This window comes from Caloenas nicobarica, chromosome 3 (assembly GCF_036013445.1).
Source record: "Caloenas nicobarica isolate bCalNic1 chromosome 3, bCalNic1.hap1, whole genome shotgun sequence".
NCBI lineage: Eukaryota > Metazoa > Chordata > Aves > Columbiformes > Columbidae > Caloenas > Caloenas nicobarica.
The window spans coordinates 1484512-1496927 of NC_088247.1; the positions used below are offsets into that span (position 1 = coordinate 1484512).

At 56.2% G+C, this 12416-nt stretch overlaps 1 protein-coding gene across 2 annotated transcripts in view; it reads right to left on the reverse strand.

The window, feature by feature from the left end:
* Positions 1-12416, reverse strand: part of SCARA5 (scavenger receptor class A member 5) — a 38502-nt gene that overhangs the window by 1826 nt on the left and 24260 nt on the right. The window contains exons 7-8 of one of the 2 annotated variants that reach the window (XM_065632684.1): positions 6233-6280; positions 1750-1944 (exon numbers count right to left, since the gene is read on the reverse strand). In XM_065632684.1, the coding sequence (XP_065488756.1) occupies positions 1750-1944; positions 6233-6280 (243 nt within the window). Of the gene's footprint in view, positions 1-1749; positions 1948-6232; positions 6281-12416 lie in introns of both variants that reach the window. The other variant, XM_065632683.1, reaches the window with a different exon arrangement.

Below are 12416 nucleotides of genomic sequence, written 5' to 3' on the forward strand. Positions count from 1 at the left end.
GAACATCATGAGGTTCAACAAGGCCAAGTGCAAGGTCCTGCCCCTGGGTCGGGGCAACCCCGGTATCAGTCCAGGCTGGGGCTGGAGGGATGGAGAGCAGCCCCAGGAGAAGGACTTGGGTGCTGGGGTGAGACACTGGACATGAGCCACCAATGATAATGATTTTAGACTAAAGGAGGGAGATTCAGGCCGGACATGAGGAAGAAATTGTTTGTGCTGAGGGTGGTGAGAGCCTGGCCCAGGTTGGCCAGAGCGGTGGTGGCTGAAGCATCCCTGGAGACATCCCAGGCCAGGCTGGACGGGGCTCTGAGCAACCTGAGCTGGTGCAGATGTCCCTGCTCATGGCAGGGGGGCACTGGGGGGGCTGGGAAGGTCCCTTCAACCCAAAATATTCCATGATTCTACAGCCAGGCGGCTGTACCAGCTTTGAGGGTGGCAGAGGACCGGGGTGGGAGACGGTGGAAGAAACCCAGGAGTGGGCAACCAGGGCACTGGTGGGAGGTCTCCCAGGGCTGGGGTGAAGGACACCAACTCCTGGAGAGCTCCAGCCGTGCTCGTGGAGAAGGTCTGACCAACCGACGTGTTCACGGCTGGATGACGGCCATGGTGGGTACCTGCTTTTGGGACCCATCATCTCCCTGGCAGCCCCAAGCGGCTGGGGAGAAAACAACTCAAGGAGTTAAAAAGCCAAAGTGGAAAGGGAGCTGGTCTGGGCAGAATCATAGAATCGTTTTGCTTGGAAGAGACACTCAAGATCATCAAGCCCACCCCACCCCAACGGTTTGGTGCCAAGGGCCGCCGCTCCGCCCACCAAAGCCTTCCTGACAGTTCCCCTCTGTTTTTAAAAGCTTTTCCTTTTCCTTTTTTTTTTTTTTTTTTTTCCCCCTCCCTTTTGTTATTCTAAAAAGAAAATAGATCTCAAAAACCACGTCCGGCTGGAAAACCCGAAGCGTTCGTTCCAAAACAACAAGCCTGGGGACGGCTCCGCAGCGCTGAGTCAGCGCGGGGACGGGGACGGGCCACCGGGGCCCGCGCCAGCGGAGGCCGCGCACGCGGCCCCACGAGCCAACGCCAAAATGTTTGGCTGCCCGTGCTGAATAAACTGGTGCTCAACTGGGCTGAAGCTTCTGGGCCCCTCAGCTCCAGCAGGACAGGGAACTGCTGGAGAGAGTCCAGCGCAGCCACGAAGATGCTGCAGGGAGTGGAGCATCTCCCGTGTGAGGAAAGGCTGAGGAGCTGGGGCTCTGAGCTGGAGAAGAGGAGACTGAGGGGTGACCTCATTCATGGGGATCAATATGGAAAGGGGGAGTGTCAGGAGGATGGAGCCAGGCTCTTCTGGGTGACAACCAGTGACAGGACAAGGGGCAATGGGTGCAAACTGGAACACAGGAGGTTCCACTTAAATCTGAGAAGAAACTTCTTCCCGGTGAGGGTGCCAGAGCCTGGCCCAGGCTGCCCAGGGAGGTTGTGGAGTCTCCTTCTCTGCAGACATTCCAACCCGCCTGGACACCTTCCTGTGTAACCTCATCTGGGTGTTCCTGCTCCGGCGGGGGGATTGCACTGGATGAGCTTTCCAGGTCCCTTCCAATCCCTGACATTCTGGGATTCTGTGATTCTTGGGCCACCGCAGCCCCTGTCCTGCTTGTGGGGGACACGCTGGATGCCTCCAGGCTCATTTTTGGTGGGTTTCTGGGTTGATTTATGGGTGTTGGTGGTGGATGAGGTGGGGTAGGGGTGGAGGGGTCCTACCTTGGCCGAAGCGGGCCATGCGGTACACCTCCTCGGCACCTCGGAAGCCCAGCATCCGGCACACCACGTCCCCGTCCTTCTTGTCCCAGCCGTCATCGCACACCGTGCCCCAACGCCGGTCGTAGAAGACCTCCACCCGTCCCTCGTGGGAGCCGGAGCCGTTCACCAGCCGAATCATCCCCTCCTCGGCGGCGGCTGCTGGGGAGACAGAAGAAGATCAGAGGGACCTTGGTGGCATCTCCAAGTGCTGCTCCTTGCCCACCTCGAACCACCTCCTGTGCCCTCAGCTGAAGAAAGCGCGGGGTGATGCGCCTCCAGGAGACCTGGGGACATCCCGCCACCATTGCGTGTGGTGCTAGAAGGGCCCCAGGGTTTTGTCGGGGGACAATGAGCCTTGCGGTGGTCACGCCAAGATGGGAAACCTGTTCACAGCCTAAAAGTGCTGCAGGGAGGGCAGGGACCGGCAAGGCCCAGTCCTGAAGCCACCAAGGTGAGACCAAAGGGAGACAGCTCAGGCTGGCGATGAGGAGGGAGATCCGAGCAACCACGTGGGAGGAGGACGATGCCAACAAACCCGGGGCACAAAGCGTTTCCAAAAGGGACTAGAAAGGGAATTTCAGGTGATTGTGAGGCTCTTCCAGCCTGGAGAACAAGGACCAAGTCCACGCTGCCCAGGTGGACCCTGACTTGGTGCTTATGGCTCCAGTTGGTCCAAAAAGCCAAACTGGGGTGGTGGGACATAACATGTTCTCCTCCCCACCATGGCTTTGCTCCCTCTGCTCCCTGTTGCTGCTCAGCCTTCCTCCTCCCACCATCACCCTCCTGCCAGGTGGGACCAGCGTGGTCACCCCAGGGAGAAGCACGGAGGGGTGGTGGTTTATCTGCCAAGGGAATGACCGAGGAGCTCAGCACCAAAACCAACCCACAACGGTTCTTCCTTCCACCCCCAGCCAAGGAAACCCAGCAAAAGGAACACGCCACAAATCCCATTATTTGGGATGAAAAAGGGGTCAAATGGAGAAAATCGCTGTCGGGCAGCTGGGCTCTGTGACTCACCGCAGGCTGGGACGGCGGCCACGGGTGGAGCTGGGCTCTTCCAACCAAGGTTGGATTGCAGCTGCTCGGAGATTTGTATTTAAAGAGATTTTCTCAAAGCCAGGGTGTTGGTTTGTTTTCTTTTTTTTCCCCTATCAAAACACACATTCCCATTGGAAATGCTCACTGACATCACTTCTCAAACGAGAAGATAAATGAGGTTTGGATTGCTGCATGAAGAAGCATTTCCAGGCAGACCGAAGTCTCCTCCTTGATGACCATCAACTCTCCAGCTCATCCTCCATGCCCAAGGCTGGTCCCCATTGGAGAACGGATCGGGGGGCTGCGCTCTGCTTCCATCCCACCAAAACCACCACAACCACAGCCACCAACAATATCCCAGCAGTGTAAACGGGAACAAAACCTCCTTATCTGCTGTGATTTTGCCCATACATGGACCATGGCAACTTCCCAAGGGATGAAACCAAAAGGTCTCCACACCAAGAGGTGACGATTGCAGAGGGAGCTTCAAAGAGCCGGGTAACATCTGACATTGGTCCCACTTCTGTTTTAATCTCATGGTGGTGGGATATCACAGAATCACAGAATCGTTTTGGTTGGAAAAGCCCCTCAAGATCATAGACTCCAACCATAACCCAACCCTGGCACTGCCCCATGTCCCTGAGAACCTCATGTCCGTCTGTCCAACCCCTCCAGGGATGGTGACTCCAGCACTGCCCTGGGCAGCCTGTTCCAATGCCCCACAGCCCTTTGGGGAAGAAATTGTTCCCAATATCCTATCTAATGTCGATCTAGCTCTGCCTCCAAAGCCACCCACATTCCCTGGTGCCAGGAGAGCAGGCAGGTGACCAACAGTCCAGGACCCGTTCCATATCTCCAACCCAAGCCAGTTGCTCACCCCAACATCCTCATTCCTCCCCCTGCAAGTCCCTCCTTGACCTGTTGCTTTGCTGGATGCCCATCAGAGCCTGTCCACGCTGCAGGACAACAACCCCATCCCCAAGGAGGTGTGGAATCAGGGCAGAGATCCAGGTACTACCAGGATGTTCCCATTAATCAGCAGGGTGAGGGCTGCTAATTAACTCTCAGAGCTCAGCCTTTCCACTTAGCCTCTAACAAGCGTTGCTTAGAGGGCTCGTAAAAGCTCATAAACCCCAGAAGTCTTCTCACAAAGTCTTCTCACTTCTCACAGTGTCAGCTGCCCATAACAGCCCAGCTTGTCCCAGCCCAGATGGTCCCAGCCCAGATGGTCCCAACCCAGCTGATCCCAGCCCAGATGGTCCCAGCCCAGCCTGGGGCTGTTTTGTGCCCACAGACCCTGGAGACCCTTCAAAAGCTGCAGCTGGAGTGGGGGCTGCGCTCGTGTCCTGGCCCCCAGGAGCTGGTGGAGCCATCGGGAGATGCTCAGGGACCAAAGCGGGTTGTCCACATCGTTGTGCTGCGGGAGGTTTGTCCAGGATCGGGGCCTCCCCAGCAGGAGCATCCCAGCCCTGCCTGCTCCCTGCCTGCAGCATCCTCCTGCCTGCAAAGTCTCCTGGCCCCATCCTGCTCCAACATACCCGGTAAACCCCCCAAACCGCCATTTCTTCCTCATCCTGGGCATGCGCGTTCGGTTTTTGCTGCAGCAATTCCCTCCAAACCCCTTGGCCTCTCCCCTGCCCAGCCCCCAAAAACCAGCAAAACGCGCAAGGAAAAGTTGAGGAGGAGAAATAACTCCCAGTGGCCAAGAAAACATGGCCTGATGCTTTGCAGCTGGGTTGAGATATCACCTCCCCCGGTGATGGAGACCATCTGCCCCATGTTCCCTGGACCCCCACCTCCCTCTCCTGCTGCCCCCGCTCCACTCCGGTCACTTTGGGTTGGGATTCTGGATGCAAACACCACGTTTCCAGGGGGTGGATGTGGGGTATGTCTATCCCAGGAAATTAAATAGTGATATTCACCCTCATTTGGACTTTGCAGATAGGAACTGGTCATGTTCGCCCACCAAGAGTGGCTGGAAGGGGTGGGGGTGCTGGGTCCTCGGGGTGCAGGTGCGTCCCACCACAGAGCTCCCTGCTCCCCTTACGACCCCACCACATCCTTGCTTGTGCTTGACGCCCTTTGGGTGTCACGGTGGCTGGTGGCAGGGACCTGGAGACCCTGTGTGGGCACCTGAGACAGGAGAGATGTCCCTGGGGTGGTGGGAGGGATGTCCCCAAGGAGGTGGGAGAGATGTCCCCAAGGAGGAATGACTCCGGAAAGGCAGGAGGGATGTCCCCACAGAGGCAGGAGAGATGTTGCTGGGGCGGCAGAAGGGATATTCCCAGGGAGGGATGTCCCCAAGGAGTGACCTCCCCAGGAAGGGATGTCCTCAAGGAGGCAGGAGGGATGTCCCTGGAGTGGCAGGAGGAATGTCCTCAGGGAGGGATGTCCCCAGGTTGGCAGGAGGGGTGTCCCCAAGGGAGGATGACCCTGGGGAGGCAGGAGGGATGTCCCTAGGGTGGCAGGAAGGATCTCCCCAGGGAGGCAGGAGAGATGTCCCTGGGGTGGCAGAAGGGATGTCCCCAAGAAAAGATACCCTGGACAGGCAGGAGAGTTGTCCCCAGAAGGGATGTCCAAAGCTTGGAGGAAACCATCAGTATCTCCAGGGGTCTCAGGGATGAGGTCCCTGCCCAGCACAGCCATAAGGATGGGCAGGATCCAGCCCTGGGCTTGCTCCCTGGCATTACTTTGCTCTCTGCAACTGCCTGAAAGGAGCTTGGAGCCAGGGGGGGTCGGGCTCTGCTCCCCAGGAACAAGCGCCAGGAGCAGAGGAAACGGCCTCAAGTTGCGCCAGGGGAGGTTGAGGTTGGATGTGGGGAACAATTTCTTCCCCAAAGGGCTGTGGGGCATTGGAACAGGCTGCCCAGGGCAGTGCTGGAGTCGCCATCCCTGGAGGGGTTGGACAGACGGACATGAGGTTCTCAGGACATGGGGCAGTGCCAGGGCTGGGGGAACGGGTGGACTCCATGATCTTGAGGGTCTTCTCCAACCAAAATGATTCTATGATTGAGCTTGATCCTATTTATCTCCCGGAAAAAGTGGGGTGCAGAACACCCCAGCCAGCTTCGGGCACCCTCAATCCAGCACCACCATCCCGGTCGGGGTCTCCACACACCAGGGGCTCCTGGGGCTGCAGAACAAGGTGCTTCCCCCTGCTTGGCTCTGCCTTAACGTCACGACCACTTCCCTTGAGCATCCTTGGTCTGACATCCCTCCCACCTCTCCGTTGCGCCGGTTCCTTCTTGCCCAAGGAGGAAAACCCAAACTCAGGGCTCAGCAGCCTCGTCCCGGCAGCTTTCCTGCCTGCTTTGCAGGAGGCATCGCCCCACAGGCTCCTAACCCCGCAAACACCACCAAAACGGTACCCAAAGCAGCGGGGAGATGACCGTGATCGAGAGCTTACCCGTGCTACCGCCTCGGTCCCCCTTCTCTCCCTTTGGGCCGCGGTCACCTGGGAAAAGAAAGCACATGGCATAAATCTTGCTAAAAATCAGATTTTTCCCGGAGATCCTGCTCTTAGGTGTCAGCAGCGCTTGGAAGGCTTTATCAGTTTGGGGAAACTGAGGCACGAAGCAGCAAATGACTTCTTGTCCCCTCTCCTGACCCCCCCAGCCATGCTGCTTGGCTATGGAACCTTCTCACCCCTCCAGCTTCTCCTGGGATGATGCTTTGAAGAGCAAAACCAACGTGGCCCTGGGAAAACGCGGCTTTGTGCAGGTTTATCCCGCGTGGGGCCGGCTGCTCCCCAGGCTCCGGGGGTTTGTGTTTCATGCCCAAAGTGGTTCTTTGCCCCTGTATCTGCAGGGGGGGTACCCCTTGGTTTGGACTCTACAATACCCCCCAGTTTGGGGTGCAGGGAAAGGATGGGAGGATGGAGAACACCCCAAAAATCCTCCTGGGGTGCATGTCCCATAGGAGATGGAGGACAGAGGGGCTGGTGGCCCCTCAAACCATCCCATCCGCTCTGCCCCCCCCTCCATCCCAAACAGTGGAGCAGGAATAAAGGAAAACAAACCCTGAGTCTGGGGCTAAAAAAACCCCCAAATTTGGGGCTAAAAAGGCCTCATTTTGCAGAGGTCAAGGGCAGGGACCTGGTTTCCCGCAGCCTCAGCGGAGCATTGACCCTCCTGCACCCAGCTGGTACCTCCCCACGAGCAGACTTGCTGAACCCAGACCCCGTATCCATGGAGAAGCAGCGATGCTGAGGGGCTTGGACCAGCTGGGTAAACAGGCTGCCTTCGAAAACACGCCTACCTCCATATAAAAATAATGAGCTCACTAATCATCTGTATCATGGCTTGGCTTTCCTCGCGACCCGCGAGCAAGGGCTGCCTCTGCCTGCACCCCACCACCCCCAAACCCCTGCCCACGCTCCAGCTTTGCCTCTGGCAGGCAACAGATGTGCTTTTCTGCGGCGTGCACCACTGAAAACACCATCCTGAGTGGGGCTGTGGGCTTAGCTTTGCCGGTCCTGGCTTTGCCAGTCCTGGCTTTGCCGGTCGTGGCTTTGCCAGCGATGCTCCACAAGAGAGCCCCAGCGCTGCGGCACAGCCCTGCTTCGCTACATCCTCTTTCGTCTCCGTGTAAGAACAACAAACAACACACACACGCTCTGAAATTTTGTATAAAATAATAATAATAATTAAAAAAAAAGCATGCAGGAAATTCTTGCCCTTTAACTTGGAGGCTGTGGGAAGGCGCGATGGGTCCCCCGGGCAGGCACAGCTGTGTGGGATGAGGAAAGCTGCCTGCAGCCCGGCCCGCTGATGGGAACCAGATGGGAACAGCCCCCCCGAGCAGCGGGACAGGGGCCAGAGATGCTGCTCCCGGCACGTGATGGTCCTGGGACACCGGAGCAGCCCCTGCTCTGCACCACCGGCGTTCCCCAGCCCGGAGGAAACGGGGTTGGAAAGATACAGTTATGGGGGGTTTGTGTTTGTCCCCAAAAATCTGGCTCTTTCAGAGCAAAAGATTGGATCTGGGGAACAATTTCTTCCCCAAAGGGCTGTGGGGCATTGGAACAGGCTGCCCAGGGCAGTGCTGGAGTCACCATCCCTGGAGGGGTTGGACAGACGGAGATGAGGTTCTCAGGACATGGGGCAGTGCCAGGGCTGGGGAACGGTTGGACTCAATGAGCTTGAGGGTCTTTTCCAGCCAAAATGATTCTATGACTCTAGAAGTGCCCTCCCTGCAGAGTCTGGGCTCCATCCTATAGGGCGTTGTATAGGAATGATGGAAAGAGGTGAAGGTGCAAAGGTGGAGCTTGAGGAACAGGAATGTATCGGCTGTGCTCGCAGAAAAGTCATGGACTGAAGCTCCTGGTGTAAATCACTCAACTGCCATATGAGACCGTTGCTGGTCTCATAGAGTCACAGAATAGTCTGGGTTGGAGGGACGTTCCCAGCTCCCCAGTGCCCCCCTGCCATGGGCAGGGACATCTGCACCAGCTCAGGTTGCTCAGAGCCCCGTCCAGCCTGGCCTGGGATGTCTCCAGGGATGGTTCAGCCACCACCTCTCTGGCCAACCTGGGCCAGGCTCTCACCACCCTCAGCGCAAACAATTTCTCCCTCATGTCTGGCCTGAATCTCCCCTCTTTTAGTTTAAAACCATCACCCCTTGTCCTATCAGAACAGGTTCTGCTAAAAAGTCTGTCCCCATCTTTCTTAGGGGCCCCTTTTAAGTACAGAAAGGCCACAATCAGGTCTCTCCTTGCTTTTCATTGCTCTCCAGGAAGGCTTTTCTCCTTCTTTTCTCTTTTTCCCTTCTTCCCATCTCTCTTTTCTCCCAAAACCTCTCTGGTGAGCAGAGAGGACATCCCCTTTGGTGGCACAGCTTGCTGAACTTCACGCTTGGGTCAAGCTCAGCTCCCTGAGGTGTCCGGGCTGGAGAACATCCCTGGCTGGGGACAACTTCCCTGTGAGCTGGAAGGGAGAGAACCTGGGGATGTGACAGAGCTCACGCGTTCAGCATCACCACTGGTCCTACCAGAAAGTCCTGCCTGGTGCCTTCACCCAACGAGTGTCAAGGTTTTGCTCAACCGTTTCCCACTGCAGGTCAATCAGCACAGCTCAGGCTGGTTTTTCTGGACCGTGCAGACAACTTTGGCACAGATGCCATGACAAGTGACCCTCAGCTCTTCCCACGGCAGAAGCTTGGTCCTCACTGACATCCTGCATCACCTCTGCTCCAAAAATCAGCGCTGCTAAGAGTGGCAGGGCACAAAACCTGCAAAGCTCATGGGATAGGGCATCACTGGAGGAGGGTGGAAAGAGCTCCTGGGTCTGCAGGGTGAGGTGGACCACCATGGTCCCAGAGCAAGCCCCAAGAAAAGCTGCCAACTCCCCATCTTCATGGGCAGAAACACGTTCTGCCTTCAGCAACATACCAGAAATTCCCTCCTTGCCTGCACGTGGTGTTTAGGAAGGGGACTTCTCTTATTGCCCTGAAATTATCTATAAATTAGTAATCCCTATCTTGGCTCATTTTCTGCTGTTTCCTCCTGAACGTGTTCCCTGCGCAATGTTCTCCATGGAAGAGTGAAGAAGACTGATGTATACTCGCTTTCCAGAAGAATTTTCCCCATTTGGAAACGAGAAAAGTAATACTCCACTGGGGTAATTTTGAGGGAAAATGCATCAAGGATAGGAAAATACCAACAAGGGAAAATACTCAGGACTCTGCTATGGACAGGAGAAGTTGTGACTTGACCAAGTCAGAACATCTCTGTGGGATGGTTTGACCCAGGATTTTTGGGGAGGAGGCTCATGTCCCCCAGGTTCCCCCCACCCCAGGACAGGCTGTATTTCCCAGGGAACTGGTTGCTCAGAAAAGTCATTATAGATGTGTAAGACTGGTGCTGCAGAAAAACAGGCCTTTGCTTGAAGCCTGGCCTTGGACCGTTGCCTGGCTCAGTATCTGTTTCCTATAAATTTCAGAGAATCCCATAAACTGTAGAAATTCAGAGCTTGCTGCCAGCGTGGTTTGCTGTTTGCTGGAGAAGGGATTGGATGAAAACCCCTTATCTGAGCACTCCTGACCTCCGGGAGGTGAGAAACGGGGGCTGTAGTTTGGGGTTCCCTTCGTAGGGGACACGTCCAAGCCCTGGAGGTGACATCCATCCACATGGGTCAACAGGGGGAGGTGGATGGAGAGACCTCTGTGCTGGTGATGGGCTCTGGTGGGACCTGGGAGTGGACCATCCCCTTGGGGAGGACACTTGATGGCTTTGCTGCCATGGAGTCATCCTCACCCCAAACCAAGGACGTCCCCAAGAAATGCACGAGGAAGGGGGTGCATCAAGGCCACGGCTGGTGGAACCCTGGAGATGGCTAAACCTTCTTCAAGTCAACGGGCCTCCTCAGATACAGGGATTACTCTGCACCCATGATACGGTGATAGCCTGAAGCAATGCACCGCATGGCAAAGACCCACCAATACTTTGGCATGCTCTCCGACCCATCACCTCCCAAAACCAATAGCAGAAGTGCTTGATTTCCCTGGACAAGGGGGCTTGAGATGAAGACCAGCTTTGGGGAAGGGTCACCAAGCTTGTGGGCGTTGATGCTCTACTACTGTGGTGTGGCCATGGTTCTCCCTTGAGGCAGGGGCTGGCTGGGGATGGTCTCCATCATCTCCTGGGCTGGGAAGTGCTGGAGAAAGGCTTCATCCTCAGTGTCGTGTCTCCAGAGAGCTCCTTGCTGGAGCCGCGACACCCACCACAGGGTCTGTTAACACATCTCAGCACTGACCCAGCACAGCAGCTGTTAACATTTTTGACTTAGGAGTGGAAACGTGATGCAGGAGCCCGTCAGTCTCCTCCCTCCAGAAGGGGCACGTCCCACGGGGATGCGCTTTGCAGAACAAATCTGTTATTTGGGCTTGGTTGTCTACTGGATCCTCTCTAGAACCTGAGGGAATGGCAGCAAGATGTGCCAGGGAGGGTCAGCTGGACATGAGGAAAAGGTTCTTCACCCAGAGGTGCTGGACACCGGAACAGGCTCCCCAGGGAGGTGTCACGGCCCCAACCTGACAGTGTTCAAGAAGAGACTGAACAACGTCCTCAGACACACGGTGTGAACTGTGGGGTGTCCTGTGCAGGGACAGGAGTTGGACTCCATGATCCTGTGGGTCCCTTCCAACTCAGGACATTCTACGATTCTATGATACTGAAGCCTAATTCAACTGTCCCAGGCTCTTTGGGATAATTTGCTCCTCTAATGAGCACTTGGCACTGGCCAGTGAGAAAAACCCACTTTCCTCTGCTCCAGGGAAGGGAAGGAAACCGCAGTCCCGAAGCACATTGTGGTTTTGGTTGGCCAACCTCAGTGTTTGATGCGCTGCCAGGAACATCTCAGCGCTGACGTCTCTCTCGCGTTAGCACCCCCATCCCTGCAGCCCTCACACCTTTGCAAGGTTTGTGTCAGGGACGTGTCCAGGGGCTGGTTTGACCTTCTGCAGCATCAGGCCATGTATTTTCACCCCACAGCTTGGATCACAGAATCACAGGATGGTTTGGGTTGAAGGGACCTCCCCAGCTCCCCCAGTGCCCCCCTGCCATGGGCAGGGACATCTGCACCAGCTCAGGTTGCTCAGAGCCCCGTCCAGCCTGGCCTGGGATGTCTCCAGGGATGGTTCATCCACCACCTCTCTGCCCAACCTGGAACAGGCTCTCACCACCCTCAGCACAAACAATTTCTCCCTCATGTTTGGCCTGAAAAAATCCTTTATCCCCACAACATGATATTGGCCATCCTACAGGCCACAGGTCCAAAAAACCCAAGTGATAGTGCTGGAAAGCAAGCACAAGATGCTGCTTGCTTTATTCTTGCAGCACATCCAGCTCTGTGCCCCGCTGGCAGCCTCTGCCTTGGTGGGAGGATGGAGACTTATCCCAGCTCCATCAGACCAGACAGAGCAGGAAAAGGACATTTTAGAAGGACATCTTCCTTCAGCTTTCACCCAAAGAGCTCACTGCATGGAGAGCTTGTAAGACAAATAACAGATGGCACCTCTGCAAGAAGGGACACCAACATCTCCTGCCCACAGCGCTGCCTGCAGAGCTCCGGGCATCTTCCAGACCTGGACACAGGTCTGTGGCTGTAACCCCAGGTCCAGGTGGCCACATCCCAGGTCAACATCATGCACCAGCATGAGATGAGGGGGGTTCACAGCTTGGGCCCCCTCCAGCTCTGCCCAGGAAGGTGCTGTGTCCTTGGGCTGGGCTCTTCCTGCCTCCTCCTGACCACAAGGCATTTTGAGGCAGAAAAAGCATGTTTTGGGATTATTCATCCTGGGTTAGGTTGCAGGATGGAACTTCTTTTAATAGATCTCCTGGGACAGATCCGTCCTGCTAAATAGGTGCGCAGCCACTTCCTACACCCACAGTTTCTCCCTGCTCTTAGCCGGGGTGTGGTGGGGAGCCGCAAGACCACAGCGAGCCAGAAAAGGTCACCAGAAAACAAACACGAGGCTCTTCCTAAAACCCCGACAGAGCCAAGCGTGGGAGGGCAGCCCGGCAGGTCCTCACGGGGCTCTGTCGAGGCCTGAGCCCCATTGTGTGGCAGGAGCAGCAAAAACCCAACGGTTTT